The sequence below is a fragment of the Choloepus didactylus genome, chromosome 1 (genome assembly GCF_015220235.1).
Source record: "Choloepus didactylus isolate mChoDid1 chromosome 1, mChoDid1.pri, whole genome shotgun sequence".
NCBI classification, from domain to species: domain Eukaryota; kingdom Metazoa; phylum Chordata; class Mammalia; order Pilosa; family Megalonychidae; genus Choloepus; species Choloepus didactylus.
This window is the reverse complement of record NC_051307.1, coordinates 163,491,286-163,518,676: the sequence shown is the minus strand read 5'-3', so window position 1 is coordinate 163,518,676 and position 27,391 is coordinate 163,491,286. Positions and strand designations below refer to the sequence as shown.

At 40.3% G+C, this 27,391-nt stretch overlaps 2 protein-coding genes across 6 annotated transcripts in view; one reads left to right on the top strand and one right to left on the bottom strand.

Moving 5' to 3' along the window:
• The first annotated feature begins 3,933 nt into the window (after positions 1–3,933).
• Positions 3,934–27,391, top strand: part of TMEM108 (transmembrane protein 108) — a 433,516-nt gene continuing 410,058 nt past the window's right edge. For 4 of the 5 annotated variants that reach the window (XM_037844713.1, XM_037844705.1, XM_037844717.1 and 1 more), the window contains exons 1-2: positions 3,934–4,055; positions 10,439–10,557. The gene's annotated coding sequence lies outside the window, so the exon portion shown is untranslated. The remainder of the gene's footprint in view (positions 4,056–10,438; positions 10,558–27,391) is intronic. The other variant, XM_037844721.1, reaches the window with a different exon arrangement.
• On the bottom strand, positions 21,986–22,430 carry LOC119540791 (40S ribosomal protein S15a-like). Its single transcript, XM_037844735.1, has one exon. The coding sequence runs from the start codon at positions 22,416–22,418 to the stop codon at positions 22,026–22,028; it is 393 nt and encodes a 130-aa protein (XP_037700663.1). The 5' UTR covers positions 22,419–22,430; the 3' UTR covers positions 21,986–22,025.

Here is a 27,391-nt window from a genome sequence, read left to right as displayed (position 1 = left end):
AGAGATGAAATTCAGAGAAGCACCCAGAGAAGCTGAGAGATGGAACAGCCAGAAGCTGAAAGCAACAAAACCCAGAAGAAAGGACCAGCAGATGCCAGCCAGCCATGTGCCTTCCCATGTGACAGAGGTATCCCAGATGCCGGCAGCCTGCCTTCAGAATCCAGGTATTGTCCTGTTCCTGCCTTGAGTTGGATATTTTCACAGCCTAGGAACTGTAAATTGTAAGCTAATAAATCCCCATTGTAAAAGCCAACCCATTTCTGGTATAATGCATTTTGGCAGCTTTAGCAAATTGAAACAGTTGCCTTCTAAAGTTACCTGCTTTCCAGCCCCCAATTTCTCATTGTAATACACAGGGGTGGATGATGTGAACTGTCTAGAACTGTTATCTTTTGCTTATACCAATTTGAAATTTCCAAACATTTTATTCAGTAAGAATTTTGCCAATTTACATTTATGTTGTCTATTACAGGCATACAATATGGTGTTTCCTTGGAAAGTGTGAAATCTCCAACTAAAAAAATCAACTTTTTGAGAGGGCCACATGGGAACTTTGACTGTACTGATAATGTTTTATTTCTTGAGACGAGCTAGGAGTTATAGAGAGGTGTATCATGTTGTTATCTATACAATTTTAAAGTCTGAACTATTTTATAAAAAACAGTAGTAACCTATAAAGAATATAAAGAAAAAAAAACAAAAACGACTTGTGTGTTAAGTTAAATCTGTACATACACAGTTACACCAATAGGGAGAAAAGTACCAGTTACTAAGACACAGATTCATAGGTATACAATGTTATCCCAGCTGTATTTATATAACAGATGGAGAGTAGAATCTTGGGTAATCTGTGGGTCTTCATTAATGAAATCAATTAAGTTTAGAGAAGCTATTTATTGGTAGAGAGATAAAAGTATAATTAGCATTTATAAAGGAGGCTTTGGGGGTCCTAATCATAATGGAGCAATGGGTGGATTTCTGGGGACTTGGCAAATGGGTAGAGTGCTTATATCTTCTATACCCAAATCTCTTGTTGATCAATTTCTGGAAAAAAAAAGTGCTTGAAGGTAACTTGCGATTTATATTAGACACTAAGATATCTATTTACTGAGATGGTATAATCAGTTTACATACGTGAGGAAAGCTGACTGAGAAAATCAATGATGTCTTGGCTCTTCTTTTTTCAAATTCATATCCTCAATTAAACATCTCTTTGTTTCCTGTTACTTCTCTTTATAATGATGGCATCTACAAAGATAAAAAAGATAATTTTTTTTTAGTTAAAAATTCACAGTACTCATGCTAGTTAAATACTAGTGAAAACTGTCCTTATTTTACCCAATAAATAAAGCTACAAGTTCACAAAGTGATAAAATTTTCTCCACAATTTGAATGCTGTGAAACATATTTTTAAAAGTGTCAGAGCAGGAGGGAAGCTAGTTTGCAGACTCACACATTGGGTTTCCATATTTTTGGTGTTGCAAATAAAGTCACTTTGGGGTAAGATGGCTATTGTTGGCAGAGTGTTCTGAGGGGGCCTCAATAATTCAGTTAAAACTAGGCCATATCCCACCATAGCAAATATCATTCCATAGAGAAACTCTTTACAATATCTTTCCAAGATCCAGGTACTAATCATCTTTTTTTTTTTTTCACAAAATAACATAGTTTGATAAAATTCCAGTAAAAAGAATTGAGACTCTCTTGGCATTCCTTAAAATGGGACTGACCTTTTTTTTAGCTAACATGGCAAACCAAACAAATAGTATAGCAATTTAACTTGAGAGTTTGCCTATATGTAGGTGTTCTGTATCAGGAGGTACAACTAGGGCCCACATTTAAACACTACTGGCTTGGTAATTGTTACATGACAGGGGCTAAAGAAGGTTCTGGGTGAGGCCCATGAATCTGCATTTTAAAAAGTACCCCAGGCAATTCTTTTGCACACTTTAGGAAAAGCCTCAGAAAATAACTCTTAATAATTCCAAAATAGAAATCTGCTCTTGGTTAAGAGGGGCATAAAATGAGTGAAGATATCACTGGAGAGTTGAATAGTTTGGCATGGCTAACAAAAGATAATAGGTTCTTTTCGAAATATTTAGTTAGTCAACTGGAATTAAACCTAATTGTGGACTTGGGTTTTCATTTTGTTCCATTAAATAGTCTTTGGAGTAATCACTAACTACAGATTAGTATTGGCCTTCTAAAAACTATTCTCCTTAATTATGTAGAAATCTCTTCTGTTTTCAGTCTTTGTATCATTAGTGTTTTGTACTGCAGAGCTGATTTTTCCTTGTTAAAGAATGAATCCATTGATCTAGCACCTTATTGCAGGTATTCTCAAACATGGCTGGATATCAAAATCACCTGTGGAAATTTTTAAACCTGTAGCTGCCCAGACTCCACACCTCCCCCCAATGAGAATCTCTGGGTACAGGGCTTCAAAATATATACCTTTAAAAGCTCCTCTGTGCAGCCAAACTTGAGAACCACTTGCTTAATTATTGCAAAGGAGACGTTTCTTTGAGGCTTTCAAACATATTTTTCTTTACTATACATTTCTTTCCTCCTGCTGTAGCCAGAACCGGTACTGTGCTAGAGTCAAGTATTCCCTGAAACTTTGAATTTTGTGCTATGCCAGCTCTGACAGCTGAAGTGAAGTGGGCTTTACTTCTGGGGCTGATAAGCCAGAGAGGCCCAAGATACAATGACAAGTGTGAAGTTTTCTCTAAATGGCAGTTTAATCATGTTGACGAATAGTTACAACTGCCTTTGAAGCAGTGCGATAGTTTCATCCCACCTGGTCTGAAGAGCTGGGGCAAGGAGGTTTTGGAGAATTTAGCACCTAGATTCTTGAACCACCTTGGTACAATATTGGGTAATACGAGCTTGGCTGTGCTTAGCAACAAAGTTGCTGGTCAGTCTAAAAAAACTTAGGTTTAGGTCAAGTTTGAGAGGAGATACTGGGCTTCCTGACTTCCTGACTCTGGAATTGTTGACACAAGAAAAACTAGACAATTTTAATGATGCCCAAGACAAGTTATTTTATAACTTCTCTGGCTTATGCCTGAATTGTCCAAGGTACTGCAACCATTAGTTCCTTTCATGCTTTTCCTATACTCTTCTTCCTGAGCTTGCCTGTGGAGTTCTACGACAGACTGTAAGTTTCCAGAAAGCAGGGACCACGTAGGTCCCTTTTCTGGCAGAGTCAGACCCACATGCCTAACGCTTTAGGATGAACGCACACCTAGTGTTCTTTCGAGAAGCATTCAAATTTCACTTCTAGTTTCCACACCCCAACCACCACGGTGACAGAAGTTGCTGCTCATAGCCTAAGGGCGAGTAATGTGGGAACTAAACGTACCTTCCTTCAGCTGGTGCTCAAACTATGAAAGTTACCAGAACACCCCATGTTTAGTCAGTCACCGAATGCTCTTCGTCACTGAAGGAAGGAAAAGGTCTCCAAACTTTCAAATAACACGCAGCAAGGGGTACAACCATCACTTTCTGACAGGTGCCTTTAAAATCCTGTAACTCAAAGCGAGGTCCTCAGACCAGGAGCATTAGCATCACCACGTGGGTGCCTGTTGGAAAGGCACAATCTCAGATGTTCACTCCTGAGTTACTGGGTCAGAATTTGCATTTTAACAAGCCAACCAGGGATTACCTATACATATTAGAATTTGAGAAATTAACTGATCTGGTAATCCATCAATCAAGCGCCCTTCAGCCCCCGAAAACGGAGACTCAGCCCTTTGGACCCACCTTGCTTCCCTCAGCGCAGTAGCAACCGAACCCCCAGGGACATCGGAGTCAGAGCTGCCGAGGACATGTCGGTGATTGGCTGGCGCAGCCACGTGGCTGGCGCTGGGCATCCCCTGCTACTGGATTGGCTCTTGCGGGCGCTGACGGACAGGGGCGGGGCGGGGCAGAGCCTTGTCGGCGGGGAGCGCGCGGTGGCCGGAGGGGCGAAGGCGCGAGAGCACGAGTGCGCGTGCGCGAGCGGTGAGGCTTTCTCCCCAGCCGTCGGAAGGAGCTCGAGCGTTTCTCCGGAGGTAAGCGGTGCCTCAGGGCGGTCCCCACCTGCTTCTCTGCGGCCGGGTCCGGACAGCCGGGTGGGGAGGGGCTGGGGCTAGACGGGGCAGGGGAAGATTTGGAGTCCGCCGGCTCGGAGAACCCGCTTCGAAAGATGATGCAGACCCAGGCTCAGCCACTTCCCTCGGTGCCTCGGTTTGCCCTTCCCCATCCCCTTATGCACCTCCCCATCCTCCTCACCGCGGTGGCAGGTCCGCCCTTAGGGAATTGCCCACCTGGCAGCCTCGCTTCTGTCTTTGTTTCCCGCCCGGAGGGATGCTGGAATCGGCCCCCTCCCCAGGTGAAGGGTGCGGGTAGTGGGGCGGGGGCGTCACGGGCGCTGGACCCGGTCTGGGGCCGAAGAGAAGGTGGCTTTAATGCGGCGGGACCTGTCACATGGGAGAAGGAAAATAAAATGTAGTGTCACTTAGACCAAGCCCGTGGAACTCGAACCTCTGGAGCCTTTGGACCCAAAGTAATCCGGCAGCTGCGAGCGAAGCCGAATTCCAAGCGTTTAGGTGCAGAAGAGGCTTCCTGCCTTGGTGCGGGTGGGGGCGGGAGGGCATGACCGGTGGGACCAAGCCCGGGTACTGCCCGGAAGAGGCTTCCCTACCCGCTGGACCTGCAAGTGAGCTCTCGCCCCAGAGTTTCACGAAAATTGAACCCTTTGAGCTTGCTGACGGAATCCAGAGATTCATTAAGAGCTTAAAAAAAAATTTTTTTTTAAGCAGTTGGGCACTGGTGCAGCAGGTCTAAATGAGTGGCTACAAAAAAGAATTACAGATACAGTGAAGCTGATGACTGGTAAATTGTGAAGAGGGAAATGACTGCAGTGAACTGCAGACCAGCTCATCACTCTGAGATTTTTCTTCAAGAAGACAGTTCTTTTGGGGTGTTGAGGGAGGGGGAGGATCTGGGGGTGGTAATCTCTGTAAACTGAGTTTTTGCTGGGGCTGCCCACGTGGGTTATTAACTTTTTTTCTGTAGATTAATGGACTGTAGGGAGAGAAAAGGAAGGGTTTAGATTAAAGCTATTCAGACCCCCTTAATTCTTTGAAAAGCATGCGTTAAAGAAGACAATTTGGCTGCCAGAAGAGTGTGTGGAGGGGGAGGGTGTCTCCATTAAGTCATACTTTCAAAGGAGGAGAATATATGCAGGAGCTTAAGAGCAGGTTAAAACTGCAAGGTATCCCCTGCCTCTCTCTTTCCTTTTCTCCAGATCTACAATAGCAAGAGCATGCTGTACATCCTTAGAGTGAAACATAGAAAGTCCACTGGTTAATTTGTTAGTTTGTTGGATGTACCTGGTAGTCTACTCTTTAAGAAAAGGTTCTAGTTTCTATTGGAAATATTTTACTGTATTCTCGAGTTTTCATGTAATCCATTCAGAACTTATTCTGGTATGAAATAGACAAGGATTTCTCTTTACCTCATTCCTTGGAAACATCCTGATACCATTTCAAAGCTCTTTTTTATTCTTGTCTTTCCCTACAGAGTTACATTTTAGGAAACAGTCTGATTTTCAAACAGTATACTTGCTAGGAAATCAGTTTGTTTGGCAAGTTAAAACAAATTGAAGAGGAAGTATTTAAATTTGTTAGGGGCATCAGAACTCACCTTTTTCAGCTGAACCAATTCAACTTTGGGTAAATGAAAAGAAGAGAGAAGTTGCTACTTAGCTGGTTGGGGACATAACAAATGTTCTTAGTAAAGTGAGATAAAGATTGTCATCTGGTAGATTGGAACACAAAGCAAATTAGTGGGAATAATTTAAAAATTTGTCAGTTTTTTTTTAGCTGGTCTGTGATGGTGGTATGTGGAAGGAAGGAATCTGAGGGTGGGGTAGATGGTACAGTTTGAAAAGTATATACTTTTACATCTAGAGAAAAAATGTCATTTTTGTTACATAAACCACACAAAGGGTGTGCTGTCTTTATGTTTAGGCTGTGGAAGGGAGGCAGGAGTTTTGAAAAGGTTGAGAAACACTGAATAGATTAAGCAAGGGAAAACAGGAAGATTGGCAAGCTTAGTGCATCTTGAGGGAAGCAAGGTACCTCAGTGACCTACAGGACAACGTTTTATTTTCTGTTTCAATAAAAGTCCACTAGTATTGTTTTCAAAGCAACAACAAAACCATTTTCTTTCTATCGTTTCTGTCCCCTGGGTCAGGGGCTGGGAGGATGGAGAGCATTTGAAAGAGATTAGTGTCCAACCTGCATACCTAAGCAGTAGTGTCCTTTGAGGATGATCTGTGTCACGTTGTATAAATAAAAGAACCTTCATGTTGCAAGGGGTCCGAGCACCTTCCTAAGGACAAAAGCTGCAAGATAGAGTTGGATAACATTGCCATGGGTGGGGGCAAGAGGTGAGATCATCTGATACCCAAGCACTGGGGGGAAAATAAAGAGCCAGGAAATGTTTAATTCGGTGAGCCTCTGGTGCTTGTGTTTGGAGCTTTGAAGAAGCTTTTCCAGGCAGAACTGCCTCGCTATTGGCCAGCCTGGCTTTCTTTATATGGCTTGCAGGGGACCTGCCATTCACATAGCGGAGGCTTCTATGGATATGACATGTCTCCAGTAAGCATCAGCTGTGTTTTTAGTGTGCTCTAGAAAAGAAAGGCTCAGAAAGACAGAAATCTAGGCTGTCTTCTTTCCGTTCCTTGATTCCTGTCACACACAGGTTTCTAGAAAACAAGGTGTGCCCTCCCTACCAGTAGATGGTGCTACTGTCTCTGGGAATTCCTGGAGGAGATAAAATATGGAGCTAGCAAATCAGCAGTGTGTAGCGTCTAGTCTAGAGATTTTGAAAGGCTGTGTCAGCTCTCAATCAGAGAGAAATCTCAAAGAAAATAGTTCAGAAAGCCAGAATGTTTATATAAGGTAGGAATAATGTCTTGTGGTTACTTTGTTGGTGTGAGAGTGTGTATTTGTGTGTGTAGTAGGGAAGAAGGCAAAGGATAAACTGACAATTAAGCATCATACCACAGATTTTGAAAGTACTTTTCATACATGTTGGTTAGTTGAACATGAGGTTGAAATCATGATTCAATCACAATCCTCCACAACTTCATATTTTCTAATACTTTGCCTGTAAAGCTAGTCTGCACACATGGGTGGGACTTTTGAAATTCACATGTGACTTGTAAACCTGATTAATATCCAGTAATTTTATGCTCTGAAAATAGTGATGAATGTATTAGTAAAAAATAATGCTGGTTAACTAGTCACTAGATCTGAGGGCTGGCCCAGATCAAATTTATTCTGAATCAGTGTCTTCTAAAACTAGAAAGTTCCTAACAAGTATTTTTAGATTTTCTTAGGTCATGCTGTCCTTTCAGGTTTGTATTGGCAACCAAAAATTTGAACTTTGGTTTTGTTGACTTTATTAACCAGGGTTTATTCATCCATTCTCCTCTTTTGAAATAACTAGATGGGCTATTCTTTGAGATAGATATTCTTTGTCCACTGGAATTGGTGAGGTGGCAGGTGTTTCTTAAAATCCCTTCCAAATCTAAAATTCTATGGTTAAGTGATTCTCATAAGGTATTTTGAAGCCTCTGGAAAATTCTCATTTAGAAGGTATTTTCACATTGTGAACCTCGATCAAAAAGAAATTTCAAGTCTCGCTAACGTATCTGCCCAGAGAAATAGTTATGGATTATCGTAGAATTATACTAGTTCAGAGTTGGAAGGGACTTCTCATTTTATAGATAGGAAATTTTAACTCAGAAGCTGAGTGACTTGACCAAGATAAAAGAGCTAGTTAGTGGCAGAGAACTAGGTAGGGGCTGAGGCCCAAGCTCTAGACTGATGTCAGTCTTCTCTTCCTTAATGCTGCCTCTCTTCAGCTGCCATCAGGACATAGAATATGCTGTGTCTGTAGAGCTGGGGCCAAAAAATATTCTGAATGTGATTCCTCATTGTAGGATTTTAATGTCACAGCATGAATAGTGTCGAGTTTGGGCAGAAATTCTATGTCAGGCTTCTCTTTGAAGCTCATCCTTTCTTCACTGACTGATCTTGAACAGGGTTTTTTACTGTGCATTTTTTTGGTTTTTTAAACTTTTTTGCATACCATCTGTTTCCTGTAAGAAAAAACTTTCATTATCCTAAAAGAGTTCTTTCTTACCTTGGCTTCATGGAATCACCAAGGGCTCTGTGGATAGAAGAGTATTTCAGTATTGTCACCTGCCTTTGTAATCTTATGTATTTTATCTTACACATTTAACACATTATTCTGAAAAGGGGGTCCTTAGGCTTCAACAGACTGCCAAAGTGGTCCATGGCACAAACAAAAGGGTAAGAATTCTAGAGAAAATCCCCAGGATGGGAGAATTCTTGATTGAGTAGCTAAAGACATTATGGTGAAAGAGGGTTGGGGGGCAGAGTACAGGAGTGAACCTATGGAACTATGAAAGTTTTAGGAATGTCTTTACCTTTATTAAAATGTTTAAAATTGCTCACTAAATGAAGATGCTAATAATGACATTTTACCCATCTAAATTAATAATGGGTATAAAAGTATTGATTTCAATTTATCATTCCTTGCTCAGTAAGTACTCTCTCCTAATGTCACCAGAGTACTTGCAAATTCACATTGCTTTAAAATTGGAGATGACATGCATGGAAAGAGATCCCTCTCCCCCAATCTGCTTTGGTTTCCAAATATTCATTACCTTTCGGATTTATGACTTGGAGTTTTTGACTCCTGCCTTTCACTTCTGAGGTCCTACATCTTATGTTTTATGAGCTGCTAGGCAGAGATGCAAAATTTATATGCAAGGATAAGAAAAATCTTTAGGTTCCTTTATTTGTCCCCAGGGTTAACCATGGAAACCACTGCTTTCCCTCAGCTAATTATTTTATTTCCCTTTTATATTTGCAATCTCAATTTGCCTCTTTTTTTAATTATCCCAGATAGGAGTGACTCAGAGTTTGTATATATTGGAAACAGAATTTCTTGTTTTTGCCAAATCTGTAGAAGTTAATTTGTGTTCAAGTCACATTTCGGATTTGCAGGACATAACTGGGGGAAATCACTGCATTTTCTAGAAAATTTGCTTGACAATCCCTTAACATGTATCCTGTGACACCTTGCTTATATTTAGTATCATGGTGATCTGTGCTGGTGAATGCCACTGTCTAGTACCTTTTTGGGTACAGGCTGGAGTAATATGAGTTCTTGTTTTAGTGGAACAATAAGAACATCTTTTCTTCTTTAGAAAGTTTCAATCGTGCTTATGTAAAGACGGAAAAACAGCTGATTTCTGTGTTCTAATCCACCACACTACTGAGTTAGTGTGAGATTTGGAGAGCATCATTTTCTTCTCTGAATTTGTTCCTTGTCTGGAAAATAAGGGGAGAGGGCAGTAACCACTAAGATTCTTTCTGGTTCCAAAATCCTGTGATTTTATGGAATTCTACCAGTACCCAGACTAAACATGTCATAAAAATGCTGGTTAGCTGGGAATTCATTTATAATCATGAAAGTTGGTAGCAGGATAATAAATTTGTGTGTCTGCAAATCACTTTGTGGTTTACAAAAATATTCTCTAACTCTGCATCTCTTTTCTACCCAAAATGTGATCAGAGGACAGCAGAATTGATATCACCTGGGAGCTTGTTAGAAAAGCATAGTCTCAGGCCTCACACCTGACCTGCTGAATCAGAATCTGTATTTTGTCAAGATGCTCAGGTGCCACTTTGTCTTCTTTTTGAGTCTCACATTGACCTTGTAAAGGAGACAGGGTATTTTACAGATGAGGAAGCTGAGACGCTGAGGTTTTACATAACTAAGTCAAGGTTACTGTGCTATTGTCTACTCAGGATGCTCCATTCTAAACTTAATCTTCTATTCTTGTTTGGGCTGGAGTCAGCCTTGTAGGACAGGGACTACCAGCTGCTCAGTAGCCCATGGGGTTGGTGTGGCCATGTGACTGAGTTAGCCAACAGAATGCGAGTGGAAGTGGGAAGGGTTGTGAATCATTCCTAGGAAAAAAATATGAAAAGAGAAAGAACTCCCTTTGAGCTCTTCCATGTTGCTTTCTACTCCTAGCTGGCTGGAATGGCGATAACCCCCAGGCAACCTTGGAAACTGTGTTTGAAAATGTCAGAACTATTATCAGCCTGTGCCCCTGGATCACTGCATCAGGGTGGGCCACCCCACTTACTGACCTGCTCATCTCTCCACTATGCATACGACAGTCAGAAATAAACTTTTATTGGGCTTGAGCCATTATATGTGTTTTGATCTATCTGTTAAGCATTTAGCCGACCCTAACAAGTATACTCGAGCAGTGACTTGGGACTTGAAGTTGTGGGACCTTTGGCCTAATGCTTATTTATGCACTTTTTGTCTTTGGCAGTTGGTGATTGATCAGTGGTGGTCCAGCATGCAGAAGTGAGTGAGTGGTGAAAAGCAGAAAAGCCAATGGGTCGCAAGGATGTAAGTGTGTTTGAAGGCTGCCACACCCTCTACTCCAGGGTAAGACAAAGGCAGTCTCTGCCATTGTTTTTCTGGCTTTACCAAGTCGCGGAGGCTCTTGTCTTACAAGCCTCCTGATGTCAGTGCACTGGGGTACCCTGTCTGTGAAAGGCTCCCAAAGCCTTCTGAGTCAGCTAGAAACACCATGCAAATCAGCAATTATGAAGAGAAAACCATTACTAAGGTGATGGGATGAAATCCATTCTGTGCATGGAAATATGTCAACATAGGAATTACTACTGAGTTTATATTAAGATGTGGTTTTGCTAGGATAAAGGAGGGGTTGTTGGACCTTCCTAAGATATACTATGGGAATATAACTGGGCCTGATTGCTTTTTTCTGTAGCCATAAAATTTTGTTGGCTCTGCTGGCTTCCGTTCCCCTTGTCCACCTTCCTCCTCCTCTAGGGATCACTTTCCTTGACTTTTCCTTCATTAATCACTTTTTTTCAGGAAGAAAACAGATTGCCAGAGAGTTGAAGATCCAGGTTTAGTAATAATAGCTTTGGCAAAGCACATGGTTATGCCAGTTCCATTTTATTTTAGCCAGTGTTACTGACAGTCACATGTCTTTTTACTCTTCATCTACTTGCAGACTCTAGTGTAATTCATATCAGCACTGGGAACTTTCTAACCAGAGTTGGTTTTGAATTTTCATTTTTGCTGAAGATGTATGAGGCCAGAAGGAGAAATTCACTGTTTGGTGTCTTCTTCTCAGAGTCCATGTGGTGGTCGTGGAAGGAGAGGTAGAAAGGACACTATGTCTCTTTCTGAGCTCCCCAGTTTATAGAGCTTGAATTAAGACCAGAGTTCTTGAAGAGGAAATTACAATTAATAAAAATCTAAGCAGAGCTAATGATGGTTAAGAAAGAGGTACAGGAGGTACAAAAAATGCATTAAGCTGAAAGACAGGTTGGAACTTTGTTTTAAGCAGCTCAGTTGTATCTTTGGAGCCCTTGCCAGATAATGTCCCATTTCCCAGGCTCAGGCAGTGGACAACCAGTAAGTCTCATGTCCTTAGGTGCCTCACATAGCTCAGTAATGAGCACAATTTACTGAACAAAATAGACAGGGGCTGTAGATCTCTGGAGATTCCCATAAATGTACATCATTACTGCTCTGGAGTGATGCACATGCATGGAGATAAGCAAAGCCAGGAAAAGGCAGCTGCAAAGCACGTCAGCAATTGAAGAGTCCAGGTAGGCAGCCAGACACAGACCCATAGCCTAGGGCCTGGAGGTTGCTAATGAAAGGAGCTGGGGTTTGCTAAGTTTTCTTGTTAAAGGAAAGGAACCAGCCTTTGCTAGCTAACTTTCCTCATTTTCCTCTGTGCCTCTCCTATATCCTCTATTTAAAAGTAACTAAGTTGTATAGATGCCAGAAATAGCACTTGATTGGCATGTTTCCATGTAAATACTATAAAGTGATCACATTGTAGAGGGTGCCAATCTGTAATTATTGATTAGGGGCCAAAGAAAGTAATGATAGAGATAACAGTAGACCAGGGTTTCTTAAACTCAGTACTGTGGGACATTTTGGGCTAGACAGTTCTTTGTTGTGAGGATTGCCCTATGCATAATAGAATGTTTACAACATTCTTGGCCTCCATCCACAAGATGCCAGTAGCACCAGTAGCACTTTCCCCCTAATTGTGACAGTCAGAAATGTCCACAGCCATTGGCAGGTATCCCTGGGGGACAAAATTGCCCCAGTTGGGAACCACTAGAGGAGGAAATAAAATAACTTAATCATTCTTGGAGTTTCTCTGGGACTGTATTTTAATTATATTAACCTCATTGTGCCTCAATTTCCCTACCTGTAAAATAGACACAGCATTAATAACTCAATAGTCTAAGGAAGTAGTGTATGTAGTACTGTGTGACAAGTCAGGAACTCTATAAATGCCAAGAAACAACACCTGTGTCCTAAAATTTCCAGGACCCAACGATCGCACTTAATCCTTGTGATGGCAGTAACTGAGGAGCTGTGGGAGTTGGGAGAAGGATGTGGGAAATGATGAACAGTACTGAAATCTGAATTTATTTGATGGCATTGTGTCCTAATTCATTATGACAATAGATTCTGGATACAGGCTTTCTTTTGAAAAATTAAGAAAAGGAAGAGCAAAGGAGGCAGAAAGGAGACTATTCAGAAGAGCAGTCAAGGAAATTGCATTTGATGGAGTAATCTCTTAATGTTAAAGTGACTCATGTACAATTAGAACAAAGGACATAAGGAAGTAACCCGCAAATGACTGCTAATCCAAAACAGTTTTTGTTGTAGGTAATGCAATGAAGACTGGAAAATGTTTGGTGAAATCTTTTTTTATTCTATAGCCTTTACATTTCTATTTCCTCTTTTCTTTGGAGTATGTAAAGGAATTGTCTACAGTATGTGCCTTTGAGTGATAAGTAAATGTTTTAATATGTCATGTATATGCTTTGGATAGTCTTCTAGTTCTCTGTTTTGGAATGGTGAAAGAGGCTATAACCCTGACCAAGACCTGAAGTAATCTACATGTTTTTAATAGAAAGCATAGATTCCACTCTAAGACAGGGCCAGTGCAGGGATTAGATTTAAACTGTCCTGGTAGGTGTGAGTTTACCCTTGCTGTGTTTCTGGTCCCTGCAATTATTAGACACACAAAGCTTACAACAGATGTGCTCCATCTTGGATCTAATGTGTGGAGAAGCCATCTTAGTTAGCTGTGTTTGTTTACATTCTGTCGTTCATTTATAGTACTAGGTGTTAAGCAAAACTTATAAGAATGTCTGAGGACTCTGGGTGTCTTGAATAAAGAGGCACTTCTGGGTAGCTAAAAGGTGACAAGTGCAGGAAGCTCCATTTGGTAGAGAAGCTGGTGTTGAATGTTGACATTTTTTATTCTAATGTTACAATGGCTACTGGAACAGCATCATCAGCATTACCTGGGACTTGTTAAAAATGTTAATTATTGGGCTTCACCCCAGACCTACTGAATCAGAATCTCTGGGAGTGGGACCCAATAATCTACCATTTTAACAAGATCTCCAGGTGACTCTGATGAATGCTAAGATTTGAGACACTGGTCTAGTGGTATCTGAGACAGTGAAATTGTCTCTGTGTGTATTGAGGTGTGTGTTGGAGTATTAAAAAAGTATTTTCCCAGGTGGTCAGTAGATATATAAGATTGTCTTGTGATAACCTCTTCAATCATTTTCCCAAATCATGGTCTAAAACTTTACCTGCATTGTCCAATGCAACGCCTAGCCACATGTGGCATTTATATTTAAATTAATTAACTTAAAATAAAATATTCAGTTCTTTATTTGCTCTAGCCACATTTTAAGTGGTCAGTAGCCACATATGGTTATCAGCTACTATACTGACAGTGCAGATACAAAATATATCCATTATTGCAGAAAGTTTTGTTGGACAATACTGCTTTAACCTGTAAGGGTCCATTTTTACTTGAATGAGTCAGAAATCCATACTTGTAGTGATGGTATGCTCTCGTTAAAATAAGACCTCAGCTCACTTAAAACAGAATTGAGTTTGGGACTTCTCCACCCTGGGGAGATTTTCAGTCTGTCTGTGAGTGTATCTTACTGAACTTTTCAACTTGCTGTGGCACCTGCTTGGTACAGAAAGTGCCATGGGTCTGTTTTTCTGAAATAATTTAGTGCAGTTCTTCTAAAATATTTGCCCTTTACTCTAAGGCTGCTGAGCTGTCTTTTTGCATTTGGTCTTTTCCATGCCCTGACCCTCGGTGGTGAAGCTTGTTTGTGCAGGTTGTCTCTTTTGATACTGCTAGAGCTTTACGAAGAGCCTGAAAGAGGCGGCAAGAGAATTTTTACCTCTGCTTCTTCCCTTCCTCCAGCATAGCTCATAAAAGTGTTTCTTAAGAGGGTATTAATTCACATGCTTAACCTCTGAGGAGTTATCCCCTGAAGAATTAGTCTCAAGTATATTTTCCAACAGTCTTATCACAGCACAGATTTAGTAATTAAGCCTTTTAGCAACATGTAAGAATTTTCAGTTGATATTATCTATTAATATTATCAATATTAGTCGCTAAGAAATTATCATAATTAGAACAAATAATGTGAAAGTAAAGACTCAAGTTTTAAAAGATGTAATTGAAAGCTAACTGAGCCCAAGATTGTTTTGCATGGGAGAGGGGATGAGAGAATGAAGATTTTGTGTGCTGTTAGTGTTATTGAGAAGAAAAGGGGGAAGAAGGTGAATGGGCGATTACATTGGTCTCTGGACAGCCTTAACTCTACTACTTCACTTCTAATGGGGTACATTGCTTGTTCCCTTACTCCCCTCTTCAATTTGCCTTTCTCATCCTCTTTTGCCACCAAACTATTGGAGGAGGACCCAAGTTTCTCAAGGAGGGTACTTTGGCATTTCAATAGGATGATTCGTCATCCTATTGGATGGAACTTCCCTATCAACTGTGGGATGTTTAGCATCCCTAGTCAGAAATGTCCATACTAGTCTAACCAGGTCATTGTGTCAACTAAAGGTGTCTCCCCACATTTCCAAAGGCCTGATATTGAGAATCACTGACTGCTAGAGAGATGAGTTTATTGTCTTGTTTGGGAGGGAGGAGTGATTCGGTTAGGAAAGGTACATGTGCTCCAAGGTGCAGGTTCATTAATTTCTGACATGTAGCTTGAAGCAGCCAGTTATCCCAATGCCAGTGTTGCTATTGGGAGCTGATTTTGTTCCATTGGGACAAGAAGAATCACATTCTTCTATGGCAAGACTTGGCTGCAGAGGCTTGAAATGAACCCAGCAGTTTAAGGGGGCCCTTTCAGTGCCAGAGAGAGTGGGGAGATTCCTAAGGCTCCCACGAGATGCTGTTTTCAATCTTGACTCACTGCAACTAAAGTTTCTACATCTACTTGAAAGTAGTCTGTGATCTACATGTGGCAGTGGATATCCCTGGTGAACAAAATGCAACAGTGAGCAATTTAAAGACAATCCAAGAAAGATAGACTTTGCCAGCTCTCTCCTTTCTTTCTCCATAGCTGCATATATTGGTGAAGTTGAAAGTTTTGTTGGTAGATCTGGAACCATTTTATAATTAGCAAAGAGAAAGGGAACACTTTCAGATATCTTGCTGTGGGACCCATGTAAACTGTTTTGATCATCAGAACAGAAGCTCACTCAATTACTTTAAAAAACAGGAGGTTTAAGTAAGGATGCATGGGAAAAAAGGAAAATGGAATCCTAGTCATGTGGTGAGTCTGGGAAGAATCTCAGGGGACTTTGAGGATGAGAGAGAGCCATGGTCTGGCCAGACCTCATGGAAATGGGATATAACCCAGGAGTAGGAATATTGTTCCCCATCTATTGCAACTCCTGGGTGTGTCTGAACTAATAGTGCTTAGTTGGTTTATATTCTCTTTCTTGGCCATTTTCATGGCTCATCGTTTCCATTTGGGCTTCTTTCTGGGTGTCTTTCTGCTTCTGCTCCCACAACTTGGCCCCACAACCTAACTGATGATCTGAATAGATCAAGCTCCAAGAAAAGAAAAGGAATATGTTAGGTTCTGTTGTCCCTATTGGTGAAAGCTCTTATACCAGGCAATTTTAGGGATGCGGTTGCCCTCTTCTGGTCCAAACAGCTGTGGCCTAGGACTACTTGCTTCGGTGAGGACTGTGATCTTGTCCGTTTTCCTAGAAGGGAGCGATGGGGTGGGGTGTGGGTGGCGGTAGACTAATAGAACTGAGGCCCCTCTCTACTATAGCGACCCTGAAATCCTAACTCCTGGAATCAATATAAACAGTATTTGTGGGTTTTGTATATAATAAAGAAATGGAAGATTATTCACAAAGCCTACGTGTTCAGTAGCAATTGTGAAAAAGCAAGAATGCATTCTATCATTTGAGAAGACTGGCAGCATCCTAGTGCAGAGTGGTGGGGAAATTGCTAGTGGGCTAGATAATTGGGAAATAGAAAGCTGTATTTTCCATATGGATATCTCATTTTTTGCATCTGTCAAATGTGATTCTCTCAGCTACCCATATATCCCACAGGAATAATGGGTAGGTGACTGTCTAAATATTGAAAGATGTTTTGACATCTCTGACAAGTGTTGTTCAACAGCTGGGTTTGAAGACTCCAGTTGTGACAAAGGGAAATAACTTGACTTATTATTCTAAAAATAAATTCCGTATAAATGTTGTCGTTTGGGGGATTACTGCCTTACAAAGTGGAATTTAAAAGCTGTTTTATAGTGGGTTTTGTTTGCTTCCCCCATCCTTGGAGAGTTACAGTTTCATTTGAACAAATGATTGAGTGTAACTTTAGAAGGAGATGCATTCTGATATTGCAGAAAGCTCTGTCCTTATTTATGATTTGAGGTAAGAATGGCAGTCCAGGCTCCATTTGGACCCGTACAGCTGTGAGTGGAGGGTCCATGGCAGCACAAATAGCCCATTGTTTGGTTGAATTCATTTATGGCTCTAACACTGAATTCTCCTCCTCCAGTGGCTAGATCATGGTGGCACCACATTACAGAGACTCAGAATTTCCTTAGAGGAATACAGCATGAAGCTTTTGATGAAAGGGAGTCAACAAAGAAAGGGTTCAGCAGAGCGTCTCCAACTAGTGGTTGAGAAAAATGTAGCTTGTTACTGAAGGGTGATCAGGGTCAGCTTTCTCACTCAGGGATGACTACCAGGGTGAAAAGAGCTGAGATGAATCACTTGATCCAGTTTCTCTTCTTCTTACTCCTTGAAATCCCTATCTTTACTGTTGAATTTAAACAAAAATGGGAAGGAGTAGGGAAAAATATAGAATTGTATCTGATTAATTTTACCATATATCCATGTTTCTTCTGAACAGGAAGATTTCTATATAGATAACCATGTTACCAGAAGATTAAAATCTTCAATTTTAATTTTAATGAAGCACTAATCTTGCAGTATTAATTAGAAATAGTGTAACTCAAATTTGTACATATGAAACTTTTTTCCTTCAAAAATAAAACAAAATGTATTTGATCCATAGAATTAGGAATTAATTTGCAACCCCTAGATGGAGATTCTGTGGCAGTGGTAAAGACATCTCCTCTTTCCAGAGCATAGAGAAATTCTAAGAGATTCTGAAAGAAGACAGAGACCCCAGGGTCCTGAATCCTTGAATCCTTTTCGGCCACAGGCCACTCCCTGTGGAGTGAGGTTCTCCAAATGTCCCTCCATCGTTTCCCTCTTTTCTCTAACCCTGTTTGGGTCCTTTAGTCTGTTGCCTGCTTTCTTATGTCTTTCCCTTTTTTTCCCAAGTTCTGTGGTTCCCAGGGGACTGTAGGATAAGAGGCTTCTTAACTAGGCATAAAGGTTGTCCACAGTCTGACTCCAACTTCCTTCCTGACATTCTTTTTACTCTTTCTGTACGCAAAACTTTCCTTTACCCAAACTGGTCCTTGGTTCCATTTTCTCCTCCCTGCATAGAATATCCTTTTTTCTTTTCAATGACCGCTTGGTAACACTGATAGATCTTGGTAACTTGATAGATCTGCATTTCTATCCTGTCTGTATCTGTATTAGAAATGTGACTTTGAGCAAAATGTTGTAATATCTCTCAGTCTCAATTTTCTTATTTGTAAGATGGGAATTATAGTAATTACCTTATAGAAGGCTTGGGAGCATCAAGAGAGGTGACACATTTCACATGGTATTTGGGGTCCTCTTTTCTGCTTGTCTAACACAAAATGCTGCATGTCAGCTCCTCATAGGTGCTTGCTGATTAAATTATTGAACATCAATAATTATTGACCAATTTCAGAGCTGGTCTTTATCACAGTTCTTGATTAGTCAATCTCTACTTGCCACTTTCATATCTTCTTTCATCATGTCCCCTTTCTTTGATAGGACCCCAGCACCCCTAACCCTATCAGTAAGCATCTAAAGATGCATCCTCCTTTCTCCACTCCCTTCTACCAGTGATTATGGAAATTATATATATTCATGGACACTCATGGCATCCTGCACTGCTCATATCAGAAATTGACAGTAATTTTTGCAGCCACTCAAAAATTATGCAAAAAAGTAATTTTTCAACTCAAGATATATATATACCCTTGAGCACTGATTCATTTTCTCAGCATTTGTTTCCTTTCAGGTAAACTGAGATTTATAAGATCAAATGTTATAGCTGACATCATAAGGAATACCTCTTTAAAACAAAGTTTTCCAAGGCCCAACCAACAGGCTTTTTATTCCAAATATTATTTAATAAAATGCAACACAATGTTAACAGGATAGCTTGTACAAACAGTTGGAGTTTATTTAAGCAGACTCTGCCCCATATTGATTCTCAATTATAGCATGCTTAGCATGAATGAACCTGTCAGCCTTCTCAAACGATGATGTTCTCCTGGCAGCTCTGCCCTTCTCTGACTGTCGAGCCGAACACACATCAGTGTATCTTTTGTTCACCCTATTTAAAAAATCATTTTCTACTTGTTCACATGATTTATGCTATATGTTAGGTCTATAAATTGGCATCTCAAAGGTCTATACATTCTGGCTTCTCAATACCTATCTCATTCTGTCTCTTCTCACTTTCTCTTACCTTTCTCTTTTCTGCATTTTCCTGGTGTCTCACGTATAGCTTTCAAAGCTTTTTCCTACTGAAGGTAAGAATAACTTAGACTCTTGTATTGTTTTCTAGTTTAATCTGTTGGCTATTGGTTATTAGCATGGGCTGGTTATTGCATATATATGTGTGGTTCTCGTTTAATTAACTTTGTGTCTCTTTTGCTCATATATATTGGTGAGGGACACTGAGTACAACTGCTTGGATTCTTTTGCATTCTTCAATTATTCATTATATTGCTAATTGGACCCTTATCAGTTTTCAAAATTTTGTAGTTTCATCTGTTTTTACCTTAGGCTCTTGTTGGAAATATGTGGAATGGCATGGGAATAATCATGATGTGATAGGATCCGTCAAAATATATTATTCTTCCCAGTTTCCTCTTTTACAGAAGAGTTAAGGTAGATTACTTTTTAGTCTCATAATCACAAAGGTTATTTAGAGTAGTCTCTATGAATGGAGAGATTTTATAGGCTGGCAACAGGAGCCCCTTCCCCTTTTCACTCCAGGAGCACTGATGGAGAGGCGGTTGTGCCTGTGTTTGGGTGTGTTTTAGGGTGGAAGAAAGAAGAGATGGTAACAATAACGTGTAAGCCTGAATTGCACAAAATTACTTATTAATCCTTCTAAAGAGGGGGCAATAAGACCTCAGATATGTGTCTCTTTTCCCATTAGAAATATTCATAGTTGGAGGAAGCAAGAAATGCAGCCTTTGAATTAGTTGGAATTTTAACTATTAATGTTAAATTATTAAAAAATATAAGAAAATAAGAAAAAAAAAGTTAATGGAAGGAGAGATGCACGGTGACTCTAATATGTGTCTGCTTTGCTGGCATGTGTGAGGTCAGATGGCCTACACCTCCTTCATGTTTAAGTAAATTTCTCCATTTCCCACCTTGTGGGCTAATTAGATTTTTTTCTCTGCTCCTGAATGCTCACCCCTGTTCTCTCAGAATTTAAGCAGAAGAGCTAGTGGGAGCAGGGTCCTGCCTAGGAAGAACTGACAGCACCTCTGAGGGTATGCTGCTGAGGAAAGAAAAAGGACTTGCATTTTACTCTTCTTTCACATCTGGGGCTGGAGCTCACACCCTGCTCTGCCATCAGAATTGCTGCTGCCAGGAACTCTCTCTGCCACATATTTCTGTCTGGGGTTCCTTTCCTGTCTTTTGTTGTTTGGCTATAAGGATAGAATGCTAAGTGCTTTGGATACTCGCTTGTGCCTACAGGTCCTCTTTGCCAGGTGAAAGGGATGGGGGAGGAATGCTTCTGAAAACTGAGAGGCTCAAAAAGAGGCCACGAGGTGCCAATGACAAACCACATTTCATAGCTCTGCTCCAGGCTTCCCTGTTTACCTAGCCTTGTCTCTTTGGGGACACATTTCAGCTGGGAACATGAGGCTTTGTTACTTATTGTATTTTTTCCCTCAGTTATGTGTTTTGTCTCCGCAGATGAGACAAAGACAGTGAGGACTCTATGGGCATGGGCCATGCCATGTGCTTCTCTGGCATTCTGTGCATCCCCTTTACAGTAGGAGGCACAAAGCAGTAGCTCAGACTATGGGGGTTTCATTGCATTAATAGCTTCTCTTTGTAGTCTGTCTTACTCATTCCCTTTCCCTTCATTCACTTACTATTCTTATATTTTCATTCAGCTTGCCTAGTTCTCCCTGGATTGACCTTCATTTTCCTGGAAGGGTCCAAATTCTGCAGCCTGCTTTAGGATTCGTTTGGCCATATCTGACTTTATCTGCTGAGCTGAATCTTAACCTTTCCCTCTCTTGTAACCCTGTGAAGAGTCTGCAATGTCAAGAACATGAGACCGACTTTTGACTTAAGGTGCTTTCTTTTCCCTTCGGGGTGAAGAGATGGCAGGGCCCTAGGTTGTTTCCTCAGGTCTCATTTGAATTTGGTTATATGGCTACAGAGGAGGCAGTTTACCTCCCTGTGTAGTGTACTCTCATTCAGATAATGGAGACAGCCATCCAACTCTTACTTAGAGTTCTCCATCACATTGGTTCTCCATCACATTGGTGAAGTCATTGTTTTCATTAAAGTTTTTCTATTCCTTTGTCCTAGTTGTTTAATGCATTTTTTTTTTTTTTTCTTTTCTAGCCAGATCCATTTCTTTGAGAGTCAGGAACAAGACCTAATTCTTATGTATGCTTGGCCACCCTTTATCTCCCTATAGACTGAGCATAAGGCTCCATTCAAAAGTAGGTGATCTGTAAATATTTTAACCTAATTAGACCCATGCATTTCTAGAATTCAAGAGAGAGAAATGCCCTTAATTCAGTGGCATTTAAGCACACTATAGAAGTCATCTGGTTTACCATCTCATTTATTTAATCTATCAATTTATTGATTAAATTATTTCTTCATTCATTCATCCATTTGTTTATTAATTAAACCCTTTTGTGCCAGTACCATGCAAGGAGCAGTGGATGTGAGGTAAACAGAGGTATGACATTTCCCATCAAATGGAGAAAATAACATTGAATAAGTAATTAAAAATCTGATGAGAGCTTTAAGTTCTGAGAGTTACAGAAGCCTGTGATGGGAAATTGCCTTAGCATCCAGGAAGGCTTTTTGTAAGAATGCAGTGTTTAAGCTGGGGATAGTGAATGTAGAGGAGGGAAGTGACTTGTCCGAGGCTAATTTAGCCTCTTGCATAGCAGAACTTGGCCTGAAACCCAGATTTCTATGCTGCCATGTTTTAATTCCTTTGAATTTTGTGGGAATCCATCAATAAAGTACTTTGATGTTCTTAAGTCTCATTGGGTCACTCAGATTAGCCAGGCCATGAAACTCTTACTAATTACATTTTTTTTTTTTCCAAGTCCATAAAGGCATTTTATTTGCATGTATGTATTACATCCCTAAGAAAAGAATCCCGGGATTTTTCCTCCTGTGTGTTTTCGTCTTGCTTCCTCATGGTCCATAATGCCAGCTGAGGTTGTCAGTACAATGAAACCAAACTGATGGGATGGGAGCAGATTATTCTGCCATTTTTCTAGATCTTTGAGTTGCACATCAAATCTGGGACTAATCACTCCACACTTGTTTAACCTGCCTGTGAGGTTCACAACAATTTTCCCAGCTCTTTGATCATCAATGATTTCAAATTCACCAATGTAGCCATGCTTCATCATCACAGTTACAAAGCAGACAATGACTTTGGAGCATGGCCTGATAAGAACTTGGCGTTTGCCTCTCTTCTCCGCATTGTTGATGCTCTTGAGAGCATCAGCCAGGACGTTCATGTGCACCATGGCGGCACGGAAAGACGGCCGAAAGAGCTACTAATTACATTTTGAAAATAAGAAAAGCTTTTATATTTTTCTTTCCTTACTACTTACGAAACAGTATACAATGTTTTAGTACCTTACCTCCTTCTAGAGCAGTTATTGGCTTCCTTTCTATGAGCTCCTTTTAACCTTGTGATAGTTTATTTCTTCATAAGTTTTAAGTTTTTTTTTTTCAATTGTCCCTAACCTTTCAGGATTTTATTTTTTTATATTTTGCAGATTTTATTGAGGTATATTCATTTACCGTATATTCCATCCAAATTATACAATCAATATCTCACAGTATTATCACTTAGTTGTGCAATAATCATCACACTTAATTTTCAACCATTTTCATTACTCCAAAAAGAAAATTATCAAATAGACACGATAAAAGAAAACCCAAAATACCCCATATCCCTCTTCTCCCCCTATTATTGACCCCAGCTATTGGTGTGGCACACCAGTTACTGTTGACGAAAGAATTTTAAGGCATTACTGTTAACGATAGCCCATAGTATGCAGTAGGTATTCCCCACCCCGACATACCGCTCTATTATTAACTCTTTATACCAGTGTCGTATATTTGTACAGTTCATGCAAGTACTTATTTAAATATGTAGTGCTAATTGGTGACACACATGACTCGAAACAACCCCATTCAACCAAAGTCAACTATAATACAGCCCTATTCCTTATATTCCCACTAACAAGCTACCCGCATCCCATATCTATTTCCAAACATTTTAAGTTCAACCTAGCTATACATTCTGAACATGTTAGGTTTCTACTCCTCCTTCTCTAACTTCTGTCTATTTCCAGCTATTTTGGTGGGTGTTTTGAATATTTGTACAAAGAACATATCTCATAGTTAAAAGTCATAACAATATCTAAAACATGCTTGTCCCTCCTGACAGTGTATTTGTGACATCATCTAAATAAGGCAGCACATTAATGGGTGGCAAGGACTGGACATTGTTTTTATAGAGCATCTGTTAAGTTCAACTACATACACACTCTGACACTAAATTATATGAATACAGAGGCGTGGCCTTGTTTCCTAGGAGCTTAAAGTCTGGAATAATTCTAAGACAATAGGTTATCAACTAGTTGTACAGTTCTGTAGTGTGGAATATATTAGTACCTGCCTAGAGAAGATTTTATGATAGCATGTATATTCAAACTGAGTGCTTACCTTGAGTTGTTATCCAAATACAGAAGGAACATCAGTGATTGCTTCACACTGAAGGAGGGATTTGGCACAACTTTCTGGACCTCCAGTACCATTTAACTGAATGTTGCTACCAGTTTGGGCACTTACTTTTAGAAAGAACTAGCAATTTTATTCATTGGCAATTCATTAGACATCCTAAAAACCTGTAGTTTAAATCAGATAGCAGTGGCCACTGACTCTAAAATAGTATTCTTGCTTGGCAGTTCTGGAAAGAAAGAGAATGAATTTTATAGAAGAAAAGGTCACTTTTCAGCCTTGCAAATAAAATCAGTGCTTAGTCATTCCTTTGTCCAGCTTTTCTTTTTCTGATGTGGATGTTTTCCTCTAGCAGCATCATACTAATTGTTTTTTGACATTGGGAAATCATAACCTTTTGACCTGATGCACAAACAATAGTCAGGAAAGCTTTTTAGAGTTTTTAGTAATTTTATTAATTCTTCACTAAAATGCACTTGTTTAGAATTGTCTTAGTTTTCTCTGGGTTCAGAAAATAAAAAAAACAAATCTGTCTGCTGCTAATGGTCATTCTTATGAGCCTATCGGGTATGAGCCCATGGTCTAAAGAATTGGAGTAGGTTCCTTTGAAGGAATTAGTAGGCTTAAAATCTTTTATATACTCTGCCATCCATTTTCTTCTTTTAGTTTTATCATAAGAATTTGTGCTAAGGGGAATCTTTGCATGCATATTCTAACTCAGTTCATATATACTTCCTCAGAAACCTGAAGTCAATCTCATATAAAATTTATTTTTCTAGAATTTAATTTGTTTTAGTCCAATATCTGGTGACATTATTTAATGTTCATTTCATTTCCAAAAAGATGAAGACTCTGTGGATTCAAGAGAGAATGGGAGGAGAAAATTTGGAGACAACACTTTTGGGGAGTTTGCTGATTGCATGGGAATGTTAAGGGCCCACTTGAGATTCTGGATCATGAATTTAGAGTGAGAATATTGGGTCTAGAGGCAAATAAGTATAGTATTGTAGTTAACTGTGTTGTGGTTTTGTCAAGTGAGCAGGTTCAGGTGAGAAGTATGGTAGGGAGTGGTTATGACAATTGACCTTGGAATTTAAGTTGGTGAAAGAGGCTGAGGCTGGATATGGGGAGGGTGAGGGACAATGAAAAATGATAGGATTAATGGGTTGCAGTCTCAGTAGGAGCAGACATTTGCTGGAATTGAGGTGCCAGGGGCAGGGAGCTGAAAAAGAGGAGGTGATGAGAGCTAGAGAGTAATATGGAAGAATTTCATTTGAGAATTGGTAGTATATGTTCCTGGAGTTAGGACAGAGGACAAGAACTGAGAGGCAAAGTGTTGGAAAGGATCATCTGTGTTGATGTTGAATCACCTAGAATTGTCACAGTAGAGATGGAGAGGGCAAGGGAGCTAGGAACCTAGATCTTCCCAGCATAAGGGAGTGTGGACAGGAGGAGGATTGGGGGGTCTGATTTTGTGCAGTTCAAAGCAGAGGGTTTTTACAGAAGAGAAAAAGAGAGTGAATGGTCAGGATGTGGTAAAAGAAGCAGTAAGGACACCTACCCCAGCTCTAAGCCCTATAGTTCAAGGAATTTGGGGAGAAAAGAGTCATCACTTAAGTCAGTTGCCAAGGGAGTGGCAGTATCCTCAGGAGAGAGTTAGGTTTCAGTTAGAACAGGAGGAAGATGGGGAGAGCATTCAGTGAAGAGGTCAAGGATATAGGGACCTTGTGAGTTTCAGAAAACAGATGAGAAGTGGTGGGAAACAGGGTCAGGAAAGGGAATGGAAGGGGTCATATGGTGATGAAAGTTTGGGGAATGAGAGATGACCTGGGAGTCCAGTGCTTCTCGTGGTGGGATAGAAGGTATGATGAAATTAGTCCTGATATTCCCAAGGCTATGAGTATAGGAAGTGGTTTGGGGAAAGAGTGGTGTGAATATTGGAGCACCCAGGGTTCTGGAACTCCCACCAAATTGCTGCTTGAAGGATATTCTTACTCAGAGTACATAGGGTTCCCTTTTAACTCTAGCCAGAAGAGGGACTGTCTTAAATCCAAGCACTCAGAGCTCATTCTTACTCTTGTTTAGGGACCTGCCAGGGGAGGTGTAAAGAGCATTTGAGGGCCATGGAAGGCTCTTCTGCTTTATTCAGCTTTGTGGATCACTTCACAACACCGACAATGTCCCTTTTGACTGTCATGTTTCTGCTGATTACTTTGTACTTGAAGAAGAGTCCTCCTTTTCCTTCTTCTTTCCTTCCCATTTACCCCTCTGTATTGCTTGTGTCGGGACAGATGAAAGCTGCAGTGTATGCCAGTCCAAGGGCAGAGCGTCTGTGAGGTGCCCTGTAGGGCTCTGCTCAATTAAGACACTGTCTGCAGGAAGACGTTTGGTCTACACCTAGGGATCACCTCTACCAACCTATTCTGGTTTGCTGAAGCTGCTGGAAATGCAATATACCAGAAATAGATTGGCTTTTACAATGGGGGTTATTAATTCACAAATTTTCAGTTCTAAGGCCATGAAAATTTCCCATTTAAGGCATCAACAAGAAGATACCTTCTCTGAAGAAAGGCTGGTGGCATCTGGGATTCCTCTGTCACATGGGAAGGCACATTGCTGGAGTCTGCTGGTTCTCTCCCAGGTTCAGCTTCTGGTTTCTGTGGCTTTCTCCAAAATGTCTCAGCTTCTCTCTCTCTTAGCTTCTCTTGGCTTCCTGTGGGTCCTCATTTCTTCTCCCAGGTGCAGACTCTGGATTACATATCTTAGCTTCTCTCCAAAATGTCTCTCTAAGTTTCTCCCTTAAGGACTCCAGAAAACTAATTAAGACTCACATCTCCATGGAAATAATCTAATCAAAAGGTCCCATCTGCAATAGGTCTGCCCCCACGAGAGTAGATTAAAGAACATAGTCTTTTGTGGGGTACGTAACAGATTCGAACCAGCATACAACCTAAAAAGCATTTGGTTCTATCTTCTGGTCAGTCCAAAAAGAATTCTGTAGTACAAGCCAAAAGAAACTAAACATATGAAATAGACTTTAAGTGATCTGTTTTGGAGGAAATTAATCTGTGTTTAAGTCCTTGTAAGCACTGGATTTTAGATTCTGAACGGACTCTTTGGTAAGTCCTTATTGCATCCCTGTGGACAGATGCCAGTGTGTCTGTTCTCCACATCACAGTCTGTTGACCCCTATTCACACTTAAATAAATAAAGAGGTTGAAGATATATTTGGTAAAAGAACTTAATTTTAATTCTAATTCCTCCTTGTAAAATCCTGCATCCTTTATAAGCAAGTCACATAGCCATGACATTTTATGAAACATTTAAGTTGTTTTAATACTACAATTTTAAAGGTCAACTTTGTGTAGAAGAGAACTTTGTGGATATGAATCATAATTTTCAAAACAAAAAGAAGCAACAAATGTTAATATAAAGGTTGGTAAGATAAGGAAACCCTCTTTTCTTATGGAAAATTGTGGCATATGATACAGGTTTTCAGAGATGGACTGAAGTGGGGGAATATGGTGCTGATGAAATTATGGTTTTAAAGGTACCCCTTCCTTCCTTACAAAGATATCTACTCCTGGGGCTTGCTTACATGGTGTGTAAATAATAAACACAAACGAAGTTGGTTTATTGCATTTATTTTTTTCAGCCTGAAGTTTGCATTGACACTTCTTCACATCTACAGTATGTCATGATCATAATGCAGTCCCTGGAAGATCCTGAAAGTTCTGAGATAGCAGTG